The sequence below is a fragment of the Hyalella azteca genome, unplaced genomic scaffold, assembly GCF_000764305.2.
Source record: "Hyalella azteca isolate HAZT.00-mixed unplaced genomic scaffold, Hazt_2.0.2 contig17414, whole genome shotgun sequence".
Classification (NCBI taxonomy): Eukaryota; Metazoa; Arthropoda; class Malacostraca; order Amphipoda; family Hyalellidae; genus Hyalella; species Hyalella azteca.
The window spans coordinates 80,489-102,601 of NW_025947197.1; the positions used below are offsets into that span (position 1 = coordinate 80,489).

At 43.1% G+C, this 22,113-nt stretch overlaps 2 protein-coding genes across 2 annotated transcripts; both read right to left on the bottom strand.

Annotated features, from left to right (window-relative positions):
- Positions 1-2,315: 2,315 nt before the first annotated feature.
- On the bottom strand, positions 2,316-5,126 carry LOC108683296. Its single transcript, XM_018172598.2, has 6 exons — positions 5,027-5,126; positions 4,707-4,845; positions 4,184-4,274; positions 3,883-4,067; positions 3,260-3,353; positions 2,316-2,560 (listed from the first exon to the last, which is right to left on the bottom strand). The coding sequence occupies exons 1-6, from the start codon at positions 5,094-5,096 to the stop codon at positions 2,429-2,431; spliced, it is 711 nt and encodes a 236-aa protein (XP_018028087.1). The 5' UTR covers positions 5,097-5,126; the 3' UTR covers positions 2,316-2,428.
- A 5,825-nt stretch (positions 5,127-10,951) lies between these two features.
- LOC125179428 (ABC transporter G family member 9-like) lies at positions 10,952-20,171 on the bottom strand. The gene is made up of 14 exons (XM_047885264.1): positions 20,036-20,171; positions 19,466-19,608; positions 18,735-18,901; positions 18,261-18,366; positions 17,030-17,130; positions 16,179-16,340; positions 15,679-15,982; positions 14,456-15,184; positions 14,083-14,160; positions 13,629-13,786; positions 13,290-13,497; positions 12,554-12,771; positions 11,796-12,004; positions 10,952-11,198 (listed from the first exon to the last, which is right to left on the bottom strand). The coding sequence occupies exons 1-14, from the start codon at positions 20,161-20,163 to the stop codon at positions 10,982-10,984; spliced, it is 2,928 nt and encodes a 975-aa protein (XP_047741220.1). The 5' UTR covers positions 20,164-20,171; the 3' UTR covers positions 10,952-10,981.
- Between the last annotated feature and the right edge of the window lie 1,942 nt (positions 20,172-22,113).

The window sequence follows — 22,113 nt, forward strand, 5'->3', positions numbered from 1 at the left end:
ATTATGCAATAGCGTGCACTGAGGCTTCATTTAAGATTTATTATTAAATGAGTTGGCAACGAAACGGTTAGAATAATGAATCTTACAAACATGTATGGGACGAAGAAAGTTGACACAACAATTACATTCAACCAGTAAACAGGGAAGCATGAAATCAAGTTCCTCAGTAATACACTCGCTCAAGTCTGTAATACACTAAATCAAGTTCCTCGTGGACGCCAAAATAATACCCGCAATACTCGCGCCAAGGCGTGAGGAAAGAATACATTCTTCGTGAAACTTTCAACACCAAAACTTTTATGAGCTCCTAACTTAGAATATTCTGCGACAATGTAAGAAATTTTTTTATCGCATTTCATTTGGAGTCTTGTGGCATAACTCAAACGCTACAACAGACGGCATTAAAGAAAAATTTCATATAATTTTACGTTTATATACTTTCTTCAGTTAATAAGCAATCCAAAATTAAAAGAACCGTGCTTGTAGCAGTTGAGTGATCCGAACTTTGGCAACTCATGGAAGCGTACCACAATGAAATCAATTTATGAACACAGGTTTGAATGTTCTTTTGTGTAAAAACGACGTCTTTCTCATCCCTCGCGCACTTAAGTCAACGAATCTCTGTCATCTGGTAGAAATGTATAATCAATCAGGTGGCACTTGATATGGCCAGGTGACAAGGAGGGCCAGGTGACAAGGAGGGCCAGGTGACAAGGAGGGCCAGGTGACAAGGAGGGCCAGGTGACAAGGAGGGCCAGGTGACAAGGAGGGCCAGGTGGAAAGGAGGGACAAGTGACAAGGAGGGACAAGCGACAAGGAGGGACAAGTGACAAGGAGGGACAAGTGACAAGGAGGGACAAAAGACAAGGAGGGACAAGTGACAATGAGTGACAAGTGACAAGGAGGGACAAGTGACAAGGAGGGACTTTTTTCGATTTCGTTATAGTTTTGAAAATATTTTGAAAAAAGGGGGGGAAATATGGGGAAATTTCGAAAAATTCAATTTTTTCAGAAAAATCGTCAGAAAAAGAGAACCAAGAAAAAAATTGAAAAAGTGGCCCGAGAATCGCTAGATAGTCGCTTTACGCATCGAATGATACGTGTTTCGATGTTGTAGCATGTGATTTGCAATAGTTAAAACTTTTTTTGAGTACCCCCCTTTGTGGCCGTTTTCTATGAATTTCACGTTTTCTTTCAATTTTTTCGAAAATTTCACAAAAAAAACAAAATAGTCTTAGAATTCTGTTTTACATATGTGTACCAAGTTTGGAGACGATCCTTCCACATATATAGAAAATAGATTTTGACCGATAATGTCCCCTTAAATCTGACAAAGACGCTATTGTCACTCACTTAATGGCCAGATTACGTGAAACACACGGGTATATAAGTCACAGGTATCACACGCTTTTCAACTGTTTTTATAACAGTGTATATTGTTTCATAAACATAGATATTGTAAAATAAAGATGGACTGATAGTGCAAAAAATAGCATAGCAATACTGATAGATTCCAGCGTTAAAAACCGCCTCGTGTGAATGATTACGCGGTTAAATACCGTTGCGGTTTTTTTACGCTGGCGGTATTTTCCGCCCTGTGTTAAAAGGGCTTTAACAGTGTACACTCACTAATTCACCCACATTCACAATTTGCGCTCAATTAGGCTCAGAGGGCACTTAATTAGGCTCAATTAGGCACTTCTGAGGGCCACAGTTGGATAAGGATCTTACATAATAATTATGCACGATGATGATGCACTATGCATTCATAATGAAGATGCCCAATGCAGTCATAATAATGATGCACAATGCAGTCATAATGATGATGGACAATGCAGTCATAATGATCATGAAAGATTCAATTATGAACGCAATCTTAATGACATCGAAAACCAAAGTCACGAGCGTTCTATTGTTGTTAGTTCTTCTGGCCTTGAAAATAATGTAATAAGTCAATATCCTTGGCATAATATCTTAGAATGATTAGCATTTATATAAATGTTTTAGCTCAGTAGAAATTAATTATCAAAATAGTTTAGAGAATCTGTATTTAATTTTAAAATTGATATTTATAAAGAAATATATTGTTGTACAACTGATTAAGGTTAATTCGTATTTCTTAGGTGAGTTGATTTCTCATCAGAAATTATTTGAACACATTATTTTCTTCAATTATGAAATGTTTGAATCGTTGTATAAACTGCAATGAATATCGGCAATTTGATCTAACCATCAAGTTATTGACAAGCTATTAAGTAGGCAGCATTTTTATTATGTTATTGTAATTCCAAAACGTGGAAGAGAAACGTCTGTGATGTAGTTTGGAATCATATATTCATTTATTTATCAAGGCAGGAAGTCTTCTACTTCATGCAGCGTTTGTCGGATGTCTGAAGTCTTCGACCTCATGCAGCACCTGTCGGATGTCCTAATGTCCGTCCTGGTTTCCGAGCTCCCTCTGGTGGGGACAGCCGCCCCTGTAGACGTTGTCGGTGAGGCAGCCCTTGGCCACCGATCTGATCGAATTGTCCGGTAAGCCCAAGTCTTGGGTAAGCCCAATCTTCGGGAAAGTAAAGAATGCGGGGTTGAGCATTGAATTGCATGCAATGAGTATGATTAGAGCTAACAAAAGTCAAAACACAAGTACAAAAGCTGTGGCTGCACTAGAAAGTTATAAGCACTTCGTTGATGTTCGCTAGTCATGTTTCTCAGCTCGCCGATATATCCTATCACCACATGGTTACCCTCAGTACCCATCATGGTGACCCGCGTACGATAACTTGAGAATTCTGCTCAACTCACTCTAGGATAACTTGCTGCAGTGAGTTAAGCAACATTCTCAAGTTAGCGTACATAAAAGAACAAGCCTTCAATCTTGGAGCATGGCGCTGTCGATGTCACATCTATGCAACCAAGTCCTCCAAATAATTCACCAAAATCTTTAATTATTAATCACAATGAAAAAAATGAATACTCAAAATTTCACACAGAGCACTCGGTCATGGTCCATTAAGCGCACTGAATAGTTTCACTGCTTGCATCTTCGTAGTCAGATACAAATAAACAACATAAATGAAACTGTATCTAATAAATGCATTATAATATTGTTACAGCGATACCTATGGTTTTAAAATTTTTATGCACACACAATTATTATGTTACCGCTGTAATGACAATCACGGTGCGCTCGCCAGCAACAGGAGGTAAACTCTTACAAGGACAGACGAAAAAGACGCGTACACTCCTTTCGTTTTCTTACTTTTGAAATTCTGTTGTGATGCAAATAAATGCCGTCGTCATTTATGGTGTAGTCCGGGTACACGCACACGGCCACTCCAGCGTACTGCAGGCCTCTGCGCACCAAAGACGCCATTAACCTTCATCAGGCCCGAATTTACGCTCCATGAGGTACGTTTCTTCATATTATATGAGGCAGGTATCCCTATATCATGTGGCACAGATCCTTCAGATGCCTGTACATAGGGATAGTATTAGCTGCTAGTTCATCCGCCGCTTGAACTATCCACGCTACTAGCCTCGTGTATAGGGGTTCAGCCGCTTCATTTACTAACCGTCTGCACTATCCCCGTGTGCAAGCACTTATACTTCTAAAGACCCATCATCTAGCATTATTATTCTCGTATCTCTGCTACCTAATTAGGGCTGTTATCTGTAATTGTCAACGTACCCGTTTAATCTTATTTATACTGCACTGCGGCTCTAGTTTTGGATGTTTTTTTTTGTGAAGTACCTGATTGCTTTCGTCGCTCAGCATCAGATGTGCAAACTCATTTCCACCATATCATAAATTACTCGAAATTAAATCAAAGCATATATCTGTCTCTCAGATATTTGGGTTGAAATACAATACATGACGTATACGTGAAGAAAGTCCACGGTGATTGTCCACTGATGGACAAGGAGGACACATTCATGTCCAAGTTGGCGACGGTCGGGGCGTTTGTGTTGCCTTTGAATTCATTGCCCGTCCATTCCTCCCCCTCGTAGAGGTTGTAGTAGACGTCGTCCAGACCGTAGGGGCTGCCCGCGTACCGCAGAGAAGATACCTGCCAGGTAATAATAGTAAATGTTGATACATTTATTGTGATACATTCACCACGCGTTTTTTTGACATTCTCATTTATTAAATGCATACGAGTTATAAATTTTTCCGTTTGCTTACAGGGTAACTGGAAGACGTGTTGAAGCATTGGTTGATCCCGTTATAAATACTTCTCAATACGCTGTAGTAGCGCTCGTAGTACATTAACCACCTGGAAAGAGGATACAGCAGAAATATGATGGCTTATAATGCACACCGAAAGAGGAGAAATATCTCTAACGAGAAACATTAACTATTTTTTTCATATAATAGCCCAGCATTTCTGCTCGTCAAAACAGAAGGTGAATTAGACGGGGCAAGTTTTCAAATCCTGTCACGAATAGAAGTGAAAAATTACCCATGATCGTGCTTTCAGTTTCACGATCTCATAAAGAGTTATACTAATGCAGTTACTGCGACTGAGAGGTGTCACTGGCGAGTGAAGAACGAACAGGACACTCTACTTGATGATAAATTAGAAGGTCCATGGTATAGAAAGTCACTTGAACTTCGGCCAACATCATCCTAATATTCCTTCTCTGTTTAGATTTGTACATGATACTCCACTGAAACTCGAATACGTCGCTGAGAAATATTCACGCACTGTCCAGTTACGCAGACGCGTTTAATATAGCCATCCAAGCCCTGGACGCTGAGGTCGGGGGAGTAGTCCAGGAACTCGTGGTAGGGGCCGTCGGGGTCATAGTCGGTGTAGGCTTTCAGGTATCGCAGGTCAGGAATGTCTATGGAGATGTAATAAATTCCGTTAGTAGGTTTGTAAATGGTGCATTTAGTAAGTTACTTCTGAACTTTGATACGCAACTGGGGTCATAAATATTTTTCAAATGACTTTCATTTGTATGGTTCGTCCTACTCCTGATGATCGTCACTTAATCCATAACTAGCATCTCCTAAGATCCTCACCGATGGCCTGGGCCGTGAAGCAAGATATCGCGGCCACGAGGGCCGGCAAGACGTGTACCAAAGATCCCATCTTCTCGACTGGTGACTTGTAATGGAGCGGCTGTACGAGATAGCTGCTTCAAGTACCTGTAGTGCGACATGTGGGCGATTGAGGAGTAATATATTCCATTATATTTTTCAGTATCATGTCGGTGCGCAGGGATACCAATGTTAGGATCTAAATAGATTAGCAAGTCTGGGATGCCGCCGCATCAAAGAAAGATAAGCTTGAAAAATCAGCACGTGCTCCTCGTGTGAATCTCTCATGATTAACGTTAATAAATCATAACAAAACTAAATATGGCCCCGGGGATGTCATGTCATGTGTCATGCGTCACGCGTCTTACGTCCCATGGACGTCCCACGGCACGCGCCACGCACCACGCTTCACGCGTCACACGTCACGCGTGTGAAGACAATATGTCGTCACAAGTGGCATGTCGCGTCACGTCACGTCACGCTATATGCCACGTGTGATGACACGTATAATAAATGCCACGTGTGATGACACGTTGAAGACATGCCACGTGTGATGACACGTTGAAGACATGCCACGTGTGATGACACGTTGAAGACATGCCACGTGTGATGACACGTTGAAGACATGCCACGTGTGATGACACGTTGAAGACATGCCACGTGTGATGACACGTTGAAAACATGCCACGTGTGATGACACGTTGAAGACATGCCACGTGTGAAGACATGTTGATGACATGCCACGTGTGAAGACATGCCACGCGACGCCGCCGGTGAACGCCTAAAATGTTTTTTAGTTTCAAAGCGAGGAATCGAAAATACGTTCTTTAGTAAATATCAACGAAAATGCCAAAACATTTCTTCAATAATTCATGAATAATGAATCAGTAGGTAATCATGAACCAAAAATAAATTTGCGGTGAGGACGAAATGAAAGCCAGGAAAAAAAACTCGTAATAAATTTATTGGTGAGAAAGGACTATTTTTATTGGCATGGCGACGCTTCAATTCACCTCGCACAATATATATAAAACAATAGGAACATTAACAGCTACCGGTAATCGCATCAAACTTTATTCACCTTTGATAAATACGTACAAAAATTAAACACTAAAATGGAACGGAGTTCTGACTTAAGATGTAGCACCCGTGACCCACTTTTTTTATTATTATATACATGATTCATTAACGGAAGGTGCAAATAGGACGAGAGGAGAGGCACTGACGCTTACTGATCGAAAACAAATTTTCGAATATGAAAAACTGCTATTTAACGAGAAAATTTCAATAATTCTTTTTTATATTTGACACAAATAACATTCCTCTACGTTAAAATGCAAACATGGGAACAAGTCTTTTGTTTTTTATTAATTACCTTTTTAAACCTCTATAAAGAAAATATATAAGCAAGTTTAAACACGAATAAGTTTGATTCTTAATTTCAGTGCCAGCTGGATCAGAATTTTACACGCTCGACGTCTATTCTTTGCACCGGAGAAAATTAAGATATTCGAGGCCATTCTCGACCTTTAAACCAGCAACTGCGGAATAGCTATTAAAATGATGACACTAATTACTTATGAAAAACAAAACCACGTAGCGGACTGTAAAAGGGAGAAAAATTGACAGAAACAATGTACACAAGAGACCAGCATCTTCTACAATAATGGGAAATTTGAACAACGGTGGGCGTGACCCAAAAGGTCGATGGCGCAGTTACAAACATCGTTCTCAATGATGATACAATGTGCAAAATGATCCAATACGATTTTCTTCATCCCGCCGATCCCTCAGGGGGGACTTCTGACGCGTGTCTGTGCTCGTGAGAAGTCCTATGGGATTTCTCGCTCATAGGGGGATTGTTCCTGAGCGCCCCACCGCTGAGCTCGCAGTGTCTGACTGCGGGTCTCAGTTGTGGGGTTAAGTTATTATGTAGGTAGGATTCCTTACATTAAGTTATTATGTAAGGAGGATTCCTTACATTAAGTTAATATGTACATTAAATTTCCCTTCTCTGTCTCTCTCGTGCGGGCGGCCGACGTCCCGTGTAAGCGACCTCTTGTTCGAGTGTCTTCGTTTCTGTTGCTGTTCACCTGTCCCTCCTTGTCACTTCGTCTCTTTGAGATGCTAACGCTGCTTCCTTCGAGCCAGCTTCAGCGGGCTGGACAATTGAGACCTTCCGCCCCCTTGTGGGTGATGATTAATTTGAGACTTTGAATAATTGAAACCTTCCGCCTTGCTGGCGATGTTACATTTTGACCTCTGGTGCGAAATAGCTTGATAGCTGAAGGGCTAGCAAACCATTAAACTACTACTACTACTTACCCCGCCGAGGAAGGGTGGGTGAGCTACTTATACGAATTCCAGAAGGCCCTCTACATAGGACGTAATACGTTAGCAGCTTTTCGCGATATTCCTACGAACTAAGCTAATGAATATTACAATTACCGGAGCCTTATAGAGCTACAGAATAAAGTGGCGGCATAATGCCGCTCTCAATGCCTAGACACAGAATTCAACATAAACTTTAGTCGTTAGGTCACTGAAAAGACGAAAATATGGAGTTGAATACAATTTAATCAATTCTTGATAATATTTTATGAAGGAATGTTTAACTCGGAGCGATTAAATCGGGGCTTGGTAAGTTCTTTTTCTTGGAGATTATATTTTTGGGGAGTCATTGCTTTCTTTACACGGAATAGCTAATCTAAACGACTATACAAATTTATCACTTTGAGGGCATTATATATACAAAAACAGAGCATGAATTACCTTCCCATTTCGCTGATCGTTATTACAGGATCATGCAAAATTTTAAATGGCCTACAACAGTATCATCATCCTTACGAATCAAGTTAGTTCATCCTACTTCCTACTTAACCATCAGCACGAACTGCTCCGCCGAATCACTCCCATACCTGTAATGTAGCAAACAACGATTACTTGCTTCACAAACCATCTTCACGAACTTCTTCGATTCCTCCATTATTCTAAACCATCTACACAAACTCCCCCAGTTTGTTTACTTCACTCCCATGCCTCCTTCACTCCCCCTTCAATTAACTTCTTCGCCATAAATGTTTGTTCACTTCGCTTTTCGAATTGCCCACAATACTCCCGAACCACCAACTATCCCAGTTCTTCTACAAAATCTTTTACACGAAAATATCACAATTGCCTTCTACTTGCCCTTAAAAGCACAAATTACCTCAGTTAACGGCTCGTCATCCCTGCATTTACATGATTTATTTTAGTTGACCTCTCATCAACCCCCTAATCTACACGAAATACTCCAGCCGGTGACTCATTACGTAATAATGTCATTCGTTTGCTTGAATCGCAAATTCACTAAAAACTTAGAAGCAAAGAAAACTCCACAAAAATTCGTACTATCTTTACAGAAAACGTTTCGGAGTCCAGCTCCATCGTCAGTTTGAGAATTCTAGAACACGGGTAAATCAGTAATTAGTACAGTCAAAATTACAAAAAAAAACTTAAGTGGTAAAATCTATCTGTTTGCAATTTCAAGCGGGTAAGAGCTAAAAGCTAAATTTAAACTTGACCTCTGTTTAAAAATATACAATGATTCTAAAATGAGCAAATCATAAACACCGGAAGTGGAAGCTAGAAATTTGAAGTAACTATCAGAAATTGGAACGTAGCACTGCTCGGCGTGAGCACGCACAGCCGAATGAGGGGGACACGATAGTAAGTGACCAGTTCCAAAACTTCTGTCTCTATGTTCTGCGACCCTAGAATAGAGATTGCGAGAAGTCATTCCGACGTACGCAGATGCACTTCGTGCACAACTATATTTATAAACCAGGGACGCTCGCATATGCATAGGGAGGGTATCTCTGTACCTAAAAAAGAACCGAATTTGAAATTGTTGACCAATATGACACGAAGAATAAAATTCGCGAAATACTCAGAAAACAAAAGTTTTAGCCCCCTTGACATAGTTTCGGATGCAGGGCCGAAATATGGAAGAGAGCAATAAACAACATCGCTACTGTTGCGCTCGGAAGCAACCTCATTGTACCGCTTGTACACTGAGAGAAAAATGCCCCCCGTTTTGAAACACTTGGGTGTTTCAAAACCTCCCGAGCTTGACGCGCTTATATTTGTGCGGCTAGGGTCGCGTGGTCAGTGCGCCGAATGCTGTCATAGGAGGAGGTTGTGTGGAGCCGCCGCTCATGAATGCCACGAATCTACACTGCTTACGGTTAATTGACCAACTCAATTCGTTTAATTATTTCAAATCTTTGCTGTTCTTTTGTCAATAGTAATGTTAACGAGCGACATCTACACCATTCGCTCACACTAGCAATTGATAATAAAATCGAAGATTTATTCTGGTAGTACCGCGCGCAAGACAAAACCAATACTGCAGCTCTATGTAGTTGCCGTCTCCGTAGCCGAGTGGACTAAGGCGCCTGCTCGCGAGCGTTTGGTTGCAGTCTTGACAGAGGTTCGAATCTCGGCGGGCGACTCATAGTTTCCTCAACCACAGCTCGATAGAGGTGAGAGCAAAGAGTGTAGTTTCATGATGATTGTACATACCGATAAAATTGTGTAATAAATATGTATATAAAAGAATGAATATGTGACTAATTTCGCTGTGAAGGAGAAAAGCCTTGAAATCAGATAAATACGGATAGAATATAGTTTTCATAATTTTGGTATTGAGGCAGCCATGGATTAGACTGCGATCGACCGGAGGAGTAAAATATGTTAAAATAATTTCATCAGGTGCTGGAAACTGGACAAGGATATTGCATAAATTCTGAAAATAAGATTTCATTCTCCGTAGACTTCCCGTGTTCCACCGTTGAAACACCCAAGTGTTTCAAAATCGCAAATTTTGAAACACCTGAACGTTTTTGAAACACCTGGGTGTTCCGGTTTGGGCACGAACGCTCGGGGAGGATTTGAAACACCCAAGTGTTTCAAAACAGGGGGCTTTTTTCTCTCAGTGTACATGAATATCTTTCTTTGGGTAAACACCAGATTAGTCGTAAATCCATTAAGCGAAAAGATATTGCGTAAATTCGAATTCAGCGTGCACAAAATTGTAAGTAGAACTAACACGAAAGCCCCGATGTAAAAGTGTTCGAATCCCATTAATCTTAAATCGAAACGAACAAAAGCTAAAAAAGCTGGTACTAAGACCTGTAACAGACAATTTCCGGAACACAGAAGTTTGGAAACAGCCATTAGATTTAGTAATATTGCAATAGAGGAAGGACAGGCTATTGTTAGATTCCAGTTCCATAGTAAATTTGATTTATTTATGTTGCCAATTTAGGTAATCGAAGATGAGTTTAAAGTGAGAAGGATGCTTACAAGTGTCATCAACGTAACTGTTATAGAATATTGGCTTAAATTCAAGAGGGCAATTGGACAGCCAGGAAATGTTGTGAAAACACATTAAAATATTCGCAAAGGCTGGGCCGAGCGGAAGATCCATGCCCAAACCGTCAATCTGTCGGTAAAATATTCCAGCATATATGAAAAAAGAGTTTAAAACAGATAATTCCAAAAAAAGATTTAAAAAACTACGTTTCAAACCTATAACGAGGTCATTTACATCCCTAAACAGAGAATTCAGGTATATATCTATGGTTTCATGAAGAGGCACATTAGTGGACAAATTTTCCACGCTTTCTTCACAGACAAAGTCTACAGTAGAACATTTTTCAGTTACGCATTTTCAAAATAAAATATTCTAAATTTAATTGAAATTGAATTAGATTGGAGATTTCATTTGAATTTCTTTCTCGAATTAATTGGACTAATTCATTCAAAATAATTTCAGAAAATACTGATCATGATGAATATCCTGAGAGTAAATAAGAAGCCATGGGATGATTCAGAACCGATGGCGTTCTGTGGTTTACAGCGAGCACCTATGACAAACATCGCTTAAATAACTAACTATAAATACTTAGGACGGTATCGGTATCGCAACACAAGATAAGTTAGTAGTCTCGCCACCACGAGGTACAGGACCAGCGCTGCGGTGTTCATCCATATGACGGAGGCACCCATGGAGGACCCGAAGACGCCGGTGGAGTCGAGGATCTCTGCGACGGGAACGACGGTTGAGTTGCCCGACGCGCAGGACGGATACCGTGACAGCTCGGCGGCGCACCTACAGGTACAGGAAGAACTGTAGAACGCCGACGCCGATTGATGATTAATCGAGGCTAGAGTTTCAGTCTTTGGTTTAGGTCGCGGCTGGAAGAACTTTAGGAGTAAGACGAAAAGCAGGCTACGGATGAAATGAAAAGGAAGCGTGTTATTATCTTCAATTCTTTTGTTGTGACTTATAACTGAGAACGTAAATTTTCGTGTAACCCAAAATGCTTGTTATTAGGTCATTGTGTCTGATTAATTTGAGTCGTTTTGTAGAACAAATTGGAAAGTAGCGAGATTGCAGACCAATTGGGTTTCTGGGCAGGGTGGTTCAGTGGTTACAGTTCAGAGTACCAAGATTGGATAAGAGAGTTGTGGGTTCGATCCCAGCTTCCTGCGACTTTTCTCGTCGAATCGGCAAAGAGGTTGTGAATATTCTTTGATTGCTAGAGTCGTCGGAAGGTCTAATACAGCTTAATTACAGTTGATACGGTAATACTACTATACTATTAATCACTTTATGCCCATTTACCGGGCAGACGTTTAAAAAATGCTATATATAAATATATTATCAAAAAAGAATCTCTTGGAGACGAGACTCGACGGTGCTCACGCGACAGGAAGCCCCATGGAGAACTCGATGTAGCACATGTTGGTGTAGGCGTACTGCACCATGGAGAGGTAGCGCGCCCACTCCATCCATGGAGGCACCCGCGTGGAGAGGAAGCCCCCGAACAGCTGCTGGAAGAGCGTGATCAGGGCACTCACCGCCCAGCAGTGCTCAATGTCCGAGAACGTCACCGACACCAACAGTCCCATGCTCTGTTTAAACGTATAATTTACGTCGTTAATAATTTATAAGCGTGTTTATCTCGTATGCATGCTCTTAGAATTATTTATATCGTTTCAGCAGGTCTTTCAGAAAACGTCACCGACGCCAGCAGCCCGGCGCTGTGCTCAAGCGTATGATCCACTTCGTTAATAATTATTATTGAATGTTTTTATATCCTGCGTACACAGTACAATTATACACATCATTGCATCATAAGTGGTTTGTGTTGAGGAACGTCACAGACACGGCAGCCCTCAAGCGTAAGCATTTATTACGTTCATAATAACTTTGTGTAGGCAACTACAATTATTAATATCATCTTGTCAGCACTGTACGTCATTACACCAGAGTTAAACGAGAACATTAAAAGTGATATCTGCATAAATTTAATATTTACTGAACATTTACAACTTGTTCACAGAAACACTATTATAGAAGACATGATTTCATTTAATTTTTCCTTCTTTGCACAGTGGTAACCAAGGCACAAACATTACCTTTATAAATCTAAATCCTACTGCGAGCTGGCAGTTTCAAACCTGAGCCACAATGGCGTTGAGGAGAAGCATAAGGAGCAGCAGCAGCATGACGAGGGCATTGGACACGCCTGCCATCAGAGGGTATGAGATGATGAAATAGAGGGAAGGCAGGGCTATGGTGAGGGGAAGTTCGCTTAGGGTCTTGGCGATGTAGTAGGCGCTGATGCGATACCAGCAGCTGCCACGCTCCTTCTCCAGCACCGCCTTCTCCCGCGGGACTGTAGCCAGGGTCAGTTGTTAGTTAAACCCATACTTTAATTATAATACTACGAGAAAAATTATACAGCAACCGTTATTGCCGTGGTCAAAGTTAACAATCATAAGTTCGTTTATTGATCGATATCACGCATGAGGGTCGTAAAAGACATGCATCAAACGGACGAGCAAAATGATTAACATCATAACGGTTATGGACCAGGGATGCAAGTACAAAGATTGAGTGAAAGTATTGCATTCGATAACAGCGTGGACATTGGTTATCACGAGGCCTTAATCACACACAAGATTATCAACAAAATATATTTCAAGAGACTACGACATTGGAGGATCTAAATGCATGGCCAGCATGGAGGGGGCTAAATGCATGGCCAGCATGGAGGGGGCTAAATGCATGGCCAGCATGGAGGGGGCTAAATGCATGGCCAGCATGGAGGGGGCTAAATGCATGGCTAGCATGGAGGGAGCTAAATGCATGGCTAGCATGGAAGGGGCTAAATGCCTAACATGGAAGACTGACATGTACTGAGGGCCTGGAAGTGGCTGTGCATCATCCAGTAGGATGCGGAGAAGAACATCCAGCCTTGCAGGTCCGTGATGCCCTCCTCGGTACGGGGCGCCTGGTACCACAGCACCCCCGCCAGCAGCGCGAACCCCAGCGTCTGCACCCAGTTCACCCGCGACGTGATGATGGGGCGGGACACCGTGAAGCAGCGCGCCGTGAGTACCTGTGGGGGGTGGTAGTGATGGTAGTGGTAATGATGGTAGTGGTAGCGGTGATAGTGGTGGTGGTGGTGGTGGTAGTGGTAGTTTACGACTACAGCGTCCAAACAATGCTTGCTCCAGCTGGTTCACGCACCCGACACTGTGTCCAGTACGACGCAGGCCAGCGCGCGTCGGCGGCGTAGAGGCGCAAGCGACGTCGCGATGAAGCGAAGGCCGCGACGGAGGCCGCGGAGCACGACGCTTCGTCGCTGTGGTCGCTAATGCACGACTCACGGCCGCTGTCACTCTCGTCTGTTGGGGACGTGAGGCGTTACGAGGGACGTGAGGCGTTACGAGGGACATGATGCGTTACGAGGGACGTGAGGCGTTACGAGGGACGTGAGGCGTTACGAGGGACGTGAGGCGTTACGAGGGACGTGAGGCGTTACGAGTGACATACACTGGTCTGAGTTGTAATTTATTGGGTTCGATTCCCACGTAATATCTATAAAGCTGTTTAGACCAGTGGCACTGATGTAGCATGGCGACATAAGTGGCACTGATGTAGCAATGGCGACATAAGTGAATGATGTAGCAGGGCTACGTACCCCGCTTGACGGGTGTGGTGGTGCGCGTGTCGGGCAAAGCGCCCCACTGGGTCTCGTCTGCCGGTCTCCCCGGTCCCTCTGGGGAGAGAGCGCTACGTTCAATGATGGCTTAGAAAAAAACAATAAATAATATTTCCTTTTTATACAGTTGACAGTGATGTACAGTCAAGTTTACGATATACACGGAAATTTTGTTCACCTATAAAGATATCTGTGGCCAATACAAAAATGAAATAAATGACTAGTACTACAATAAATAAATAATATAATAATACTTTCAACAAACGACATCATTGTTCATCATTGTATTAACAACATCATTGTCCACCTATCAAAATACTTTATCTATGGTGAGATCTCCCCAAACACTCACTGTTTAGGCAAGCATCCTCCGACAGAGGAGCAGGCAAGGATCTAGTGACGTTAAATCCTCGGAAAGAAGAAGATCTCTGCAGATCATGATCGTGTTCACTATCATCGTCCACCAGATCGAGACCTCCTCTCGGGTCCACTGAATCACGATCATGCCCAGCGTGGATGAGATGCTGATGGTTCTTCACTTTTATGTAGTCATCGCAAACGAAGAGGTGTACTGAAGACTCGTAATCGGGGTTAGAAACGGCGACATCCGACGGAACTCTTACGGTAGACGATGACGGAAGGTCTATGGAGTACGGCGAATTAATAATTTCTGAAGAATGGTGCTCGCTATCGACTGATGGGAGAACGTCGAGAGATAACTGAACGACATTTCCACAAGCGCAGCGTTGAACGTTGCTTGAACGCTGCGTCAAACATTCATCCGGCACGTCAATAACGACGGAGCGAGGATAACCGTTCGCGTTCGTGAGCCTCGAATATTGCAAGTCCCGGTACTCTGGAAGCTCCTGACCGACGTCCAGACGTTCATGAGACGACGAAGCATCCTCGTCGTGAACGTAAGTGCGTTGAATTTGCTTGGATTGTGACGCAGAGAGTGACGAGAGACGTTGATGGACGACATTCGGAGGAGGGTTCTTGGACTGACGTACGACGGTGCCTGCTCGATGCGTCTCCGAGTGGTGACGTATCAGACGCTCAGAGTGTTCGGTGGCCACTTCCACTGCACGACGTAAATTAATTAATTTCATAGCTGATCTTTAGATCAAAATTGACAATCCTGTTCGTCTGCCAGAATCCTATACATATAAACAAACAATCCTATATGCATATCAGCTATATATTGGTCTACGTCAATCCTATAGGCGTGTCAGCTATATATTATTCTACAAGAATAATATATGCGCGCCAGCTATATGTTATTCTACTAGAATACTATATGCGCGCCAGCTATATGTTATTCTACTACAATCCTATATGCGTGTCAGCTATATGTTATTCTACTAGAATACTATATGCGTGTCAGCTATATGTTTTTCTACTAGAATACTATATGCGTGTCAGCTATATGTTATTCTACTAGAATACTATATGCGTGTCAGCTATATATTTGACTATTCATAGCACACAGGCATCAAAGACTAGTGATAAATGCTCTTGACCCGTCGAAGGGGCCACAAGGCACGTGTTTAACCCGTCAAAGGGGCCACAAGGCACGTGTTTGACCCGTCGAAGGGCCCACAAGGCACGTGTTTGACCCGTCGAAGGGGCCACAAGGCACGTGTTTGGACCCGTTGAAGGGCCCACAAGGCACGTGTTTGGACCCGTTGAAGGGCCCACAAGGCACGTGTTTGGACCCGTCGCAGGGCCCACAAGGCACGTGTTTGGACCCGTCGCAGGGCCCACAAGGCACGTGTTTGGACCCACGCAAGAAGTCCGCAGGGTTGTAGTTCGGCTGAATTGGTAGGCCCAGCTGGGCCAGGTAAGGGGCCACGTCCTCGCTGGGGCCAAGATACGCGGGCTGCAAGGATGATGTGTCGTCAGGCTTATAACTTGCACTAAGAAAATAGTGTGGTAATAAGATGGTGTGCAACTAATATCAGTCGGCATCAAAGATGCTATGACAACAAAGATGATATGATAACGAAGATGACATGCTAATAAATATGATGTGATAACAGAGATATACACGGCAACAAATTGATGGCAACAATGACCTGTCCCTTGGCCAGCAGCAGGACGGTGTCCAACATATGGAAGATCCTGGAGGAGGGCTGGTGGAGGGACAGCACCACGGCGCGCCCTTCCTGCACCGCCAGCGCCTTCAGGTTAGTGATGAGGGAGTGGGCCGCGTGGGCGTCCAGCCCTGAGGTGGGCTCCTGAGGGAGGGAGTGGGTGGTGAGGGAGGGAGTGGGTGGTGAGGGAGGGAGTGCTGAGGGAGGGAGTGGGTGGTGAGGGAGGGAGTGCTGAGGGAGGGAGTGGGTGCTGAGGGAGGGAGTGGGTGCTGAGGGAGGGAGTGGGTGCTGAGGGAGGGAGTGGGGGTGAGGGAGAGAGTGGGAGCTAAGGAGGGAACTCATCACTATCATTTTCATGCGAGTTTAACGATGATATTTAGGAATGATACACGTAAAATGCAGACAAATATTGTCATAAGTAAGATATCTAATGATATCTTAGATCAGTCTTCTAGATTTATTCAATTATTAATTCAAGAATATCGAGTAATTAGTTAACTGAAGTTAATTCGTTAATGGAAGTAGATTAGGAGAATAAGAGCAAGTTGAATCATTTACCGAGATGATTCATAGATTTTAACCTTGCTGAATATAAGTAACTCGAACAAATAAAAGTAAATATGATAATTCCAACATGAGTTTAATGATGCTTAAAAAATCTAAATGAATAAATATAAGTAAATAAAGAATACTTACGTCGAGATTCATCAAGTTCAAAATGCTGAATATAAGTAACTTGAATAAATAAAAGTCAATAGGGTAATTCCTACATGAGTTTAATGACGCTTCAAATAAATAACATGAATAAATATAAGTAAATAAAAAAGACTTACGTCGAGCAGCAGCACGGGCGGGTCCGTGAGCAGCTCGCACGCTATGGAGGCGCGCTTGCGCTCCCCGCCCGACAGCCCTCTGACGCTGGCATCCCCGATGACTGCGGACATGAGGGGTCAATAATAGCGAGGAGTGACTAAGATAAATACTAACAAATATTAAGGGGAGCGCCTGCCTAAAAATTTTGGATTTTGGCTTCTCCGGTTATTCCGGAAAAGCCATTCCCGATGCACTGGGGGGACGGGGGGACATGAGGGGTCAATAATAGCGAGGGGTGACAAAGATAAATACCAACAAATAATAAAAGCTTTTTGTTTGACGATTTGTACACAACACGTGCAACATGACTCCTAATCGAATAAATTTTCACGAGCTAAAAGTCACCGTTTGGAATTTATATTCAAAATTTCGTTCGAATCTGTTCAGTAGTTTGGAAGAAATCCGTTGATCACTGCGAATTTCGGCCCATATCGCCATATAAAGGCAAAAAAAGAAACTTATAGGTACACAAATGAGAACTAAGCTAATCAGATTACGAGAAAATAAAGTATGAGGCAATAGATGGAAACATCGTATTTGGCTAAATAAAATTTTAGGTACAAGACGTTTAAGGGGAGCGTCTAGGGTAAAATTTTGGATTTCGGCTTTTCCGGTTTTTAGTCTCATCTTAAAGCTGACATTCTGATCTATCCAACGGTACCAAAACCATCTCAGTACGTTGATTTATGCGTTCACGACAGATCATGAAAGGGAGGATAATGTCAGGCGATGAACAGATTAAAATAAAGATAATGGTCGACAATAAACAGATTAAAATAAAACATAATGTCAGGCGATGAACAGATTAAAATGAAGATAATGGTCGGCAATGAACAGATTAAAATAAAAGATGGTGGCAGGTAATTAACAGATTAAAATAAAAGATAATGGGCGGCAATAAACAGAACAAAATAAAAGAGAATGGACGGCAATAAACAGATTAAAATAAAAGATGGTGACCGGCAATATACAGATTAAAAAAAGATGGGGGCCGTCAATGAACAGATTAAAATAAAAGATGATGTAGGTAATAAACAGATTAAAATAAAAGATGATGGCCGGCTATTAACAGATTAAAATAAAAGATGCAGTGAAATGGGTGCTAATGGCCAGCAAAATAGAGACTGCAAATAATGATAATGGCGCGTCCTGTATCAGAGGGTAAAGGCAAGGCAGGATGGCAGGACTGACTGGTGTGCTGGCAGTGCTGCAGGCCCAGCAGGTCGATGACGGCGTCGACGGCGGCGGCCTTCTGCGCCTGCGACATCGCGTGGGGCAGCCGCAGCTCCGCGGTGAACTGGACGGCAAATGTACGCTCTTATACGCTGAACTCGGTAGCACAGGGGCCATACTTTCGAAATTCGCTAAGTGAACGTAAGTACTTACGCTCTATTTTCTTGTCTATGACTGGTGGATTTTGCTTGAAAGGCCGTCAATGATTTGCTATTGAACTTACGGTCCCTTAACTTTTTTTGAAAGTATAGGCCCAGATTATGGATAGTGATGAAGTATGAATAGTGATGAAAACAAATGGCAGACTCAGATAGCACTATAATCTTAAAACAAAAGATCAAATGGTAATTACATGGAAGTGATGCAGATATAAGCGTTATGGGTGAAACCAGAAAAAGTGATAGATCAGCCATCGAGAGAATAATCTTGCACCTGGAGCATCTGGCGCAGACGAAGGTGTGGGTGGAAGAGGTCGTGTTGGGTGGAGTAACCCACGAGGTGTCGCAGTTTACGTGACAGCGGCCGCTCCCCCAGCCATACGGAGCCCTCACACCGCACTCGGCCGCTCAGAGCGTTCAGCAAGGTTGTCTTTCCCGAGCCTTAACATTGCATTGAACATTTACCCATGTATTCTTAATTTAAAAGAAATTGATTAATTTCCAACTAGTTTATTTATACTGGGCCATAGAGTTGGCTTTTTACAAAACTTCTAGTTTATTGAAACGATTTTACCAACTGCATCACGCACGATATTATAACTTGGAAGTTGGAACAAAACTCGTTTGGGAGGTTGCGAATGGACAATTAAAATTAACGTACCTCAGAGGTACCAATCTTTAAGTATCTCATATACAAAGTTAAGATGGCCATCGTTCATTAGAATGAGGGTACGTTAGTAATGTTTCTTGTTTACTCAGTACTCAAATATGCATCAAAGATGCACTTTATAGTCATTAATTCATATTCAAGGTGCCGAAATATAACTTTTATTTTGAACATTTAATTTGTAGTGAAGAAAAGACATTAGTCTGCTGTACCAACAAATTATACAGAAACTACAGGTCGCATTCAATGTCTAAGTCCCTAATCTTTATACATACCTATTTATCTAAATTGTGTCATAATGCAGTAACGTTCATAATGATGTAAGTTGATGGTCTCACCGGAAGGTCCCATGACGGCGAAGATGTGTCCCGGATCGCAGTGTCCCGACAGCTCCGACACAAGCGTCTTGCCCGCCACGCTCACCGACACTCCCGACCAGCGCACCGACAGCCCGCCGCCCCGACACCGCCACTCGCCCAGACTGCGCACAACCAAACTGCATTAGGTTGGTCACTAATGTCTTCACTCAGAAAAAAACGAGACTTTGTCCAAATAACGATGCACTTTTGTCCTCGTGTGAGTCATCATGACCCAGTTTGGGACAGCAAAAGAAGCGTATCAGTGCTACGTGCGCTCCATGCTCGTGCTGTGGCAAGGAACTACGTCAAAATTTATACAATCCGTTTCATTCTTTTAGTGCTACCTTAATTAACTGAGTAGTAACTCTCTATGGAAGTGATTGATTAGCACATCAATAAAAAGTCAGAATTCAGTACCCTGCGTGTCCCTAGGTTAGATTTAAAATAATTTAGTAGACTCCCCCTTAAATAGAAGTAGAATACCTTAGAGTACCCCCTCCCTGCTTCACCAGCCTGCCACTTCGTTGTAGCAAAAATAGAAGCGCTCACCGAGTAGCTTTGTCCAGACACAAGGCAGCATAGATGTCAGGGCTGGACAGCTCAAGCGAGACCTCCACGCCCCTCGCCGCCTCCACGAGCGCCCCCCACGGCGCCCCCCTCAGGGCCGCGGCCTCCATTTCCACCACCACACGAGATGCTTTGGCGTAGTTCAACATTTCAACCACTGCAGTAATATGGCGACCTGCGGGCAACCACAACGTGACCACCAAAGCCAAAAAGACAAAAAAGGAAGAGTTTTCAATTGGTCATAATTTCGCTATGCTTTCTCCCGCGACAATCAGCGTTAGTCGGTGTCTGACTAACACAACTCTTGCAGCGTCAGCGCATCCCCCGCCACACCCAACACATCACGCATTACACCCAAGACGTCATCCATCACATACAACACAACACCTATTTCACCTAACACATCACCCATCACGCCCAACAAGTCACCCATCATACCCAACACGTCACCCAACAAGTCACCCATCACACCCAACACGTCACCCATCATACCTAATACGTCACCCATCACATCCAACACATAACCCATCACACTCAACACGTCACCCATCACACCCAACACGTAACCCATCACATTCAACACGTCACCCATCACACCCAACACGTAACCCTGTACACTCAACGCGTCACCCACCGTTCCTGACGTGCCATTCCTCGTCCTCCGTCAGGGCGGCGAGCTCGGCCACCGTCCCCGCGTGGTCGGGGCAACCCGCGACGCAGTCCATCACATCGTCGGCGGTGAGGCGGGCCTCTTTCAGGGCCTCCTTCAGCTCCCCCCACCGCCGCGTGAAGTGGCGGGGGCTGTCCCTGCTGAGGGCCGCCACCACGTACAGCAGCACCTCCCGCAGCCTGGGGGAGGGGAGTGTGGGGTGAGGTTTTGGGGGTGCATTGGGCCACATTTTAGGTCTGTTTCCAACTAACTTATTGCGTCATTTTAGTTGTCTGATATTTCCTTTCTGTTGAACCATAATTAATGCCCGTTGCCTGGCGGCTGCCTAACAACAAGTGTCTGCTTCCTGCTTTGTTATGCGGGAATTTAAGTCTGCTCAGTCAGCGCAATATATGTCTGCTCAGTCAACACAATATATGTCTGCCCAGTCAAAACAATTTATGTCTGTTCAGTCAACACAATATATGCCCTTATATATAACCCGCTCCCTGCCACTACCCCAGGTCGCGAGTAACGCGGGCTGAGGGCATTTCCTTTAATGCTTACCGAGTTAATTCCTCTGAAGGGAAACCAGAACTGAATAAATTAGTAAAGTAATTACTTCTATGACATCACCGAATGATATTTGAATGAATTCCCAAATAATGTAAACGTTTTATATGTGTTAGTTTTAAAATTCCGAAATAATGCAAACGTTTTATAATTGTTAGTCCTAAATTATTGCAGAATGCAGAAACAACTAATGCACAATGCGATTTAGAGACCAGTTTAATTTGATTCATTTCATTCAAATTCATCAATATGCAACATTAATTTCATTGGACACACTTTGACTCGGCCGCAAGGTCAATATCGTGTATTTTGAACGGCTCCACTGAACGAAAGTGCATGGCGGGGGATTGATGTGCGGGGATTGAGATACGGGGATGGAGATACGGGGATTAAGATACGGGAATTGAGATACGGGGATTGAGATATGGGGATTGAGACACGGGATTGGGATACGTAACAAAGTACGTTCTTCATTGAAGCAGTTCCGAAAAATTATGAACAGTAGAAGCTTGGCGCGAGCAGCAAAGCTATAGACAGATTTTAGTTTGTTGAATTTATTAGGAGTGCAAATGTAGTCCAGGTCTCTGATGATCTTCATTAATGAACATTAGAGAAAATCTTACCCTTGCCAAAGGCAGCTTCGCCGTATGAGAATAATTAGAAAACTAAGCCTGCGAAGTGGTCTGTACGGCCCAAATAAAAATTAGAGGTGGCGCATCGATGATTTTAGATGGCAATAGTAGATTATAGGTGGCGTAACGGTGGGTGGCCACGTCAGCCAAAAATCATCATTGAAACACCAATAAAGGACATGCGAGTATAGGTGGCACGCATCGAT

Excerpts from the sequence above, each read along its gene's own strand:
- LOC108683296 (XM_018172598.2), bottom strand. The coding sequence starts at position 5,096 with ATGGGATCTTTGGTACACGTCTTGCCGGCCCTCGTGGCCGCGATATCT. Across the intron at positions 4,846-5,026 it reads CTTCACGGCCCAGGCCATCG|ACATTCCTGACCTGCGATAC; the intron begins GTGAGGATCTTA and ends ACATCTCCATAG. Across the intron at positions 3,354-3,882 it reads TCACCGTGGACTTTCTTCAC|AGGCCTGCAGTACGCTGGAG; the intron begins GTATACGTCATG and ends TTTGGTGCGCAG.
- LOC125179428 (XM_047885264.1), bottom strand. The coding sequence starts at position 20,163 with ATGGAGGCCGCGGCCCTGAGGGGGGCGCCGTGGGGGGCGCTCGTGGAG. Across the intron at positions 17,131-18,260 it reads GCAGCACTGCCAGCACACCA|TCATCGGGGATGCCAGCGTC; the intron begins GTCAGTCCTGCC and ends TCATGTCCGCAG. Across the intron at positions 16,341-17,029 it reads CGCCCGTGCTGCTGCTCGAC|GAGCCCACCTCAGGGCTGGA; the intron begins GTAAGTCTTTTT and ends TCCCTCCCTCAG.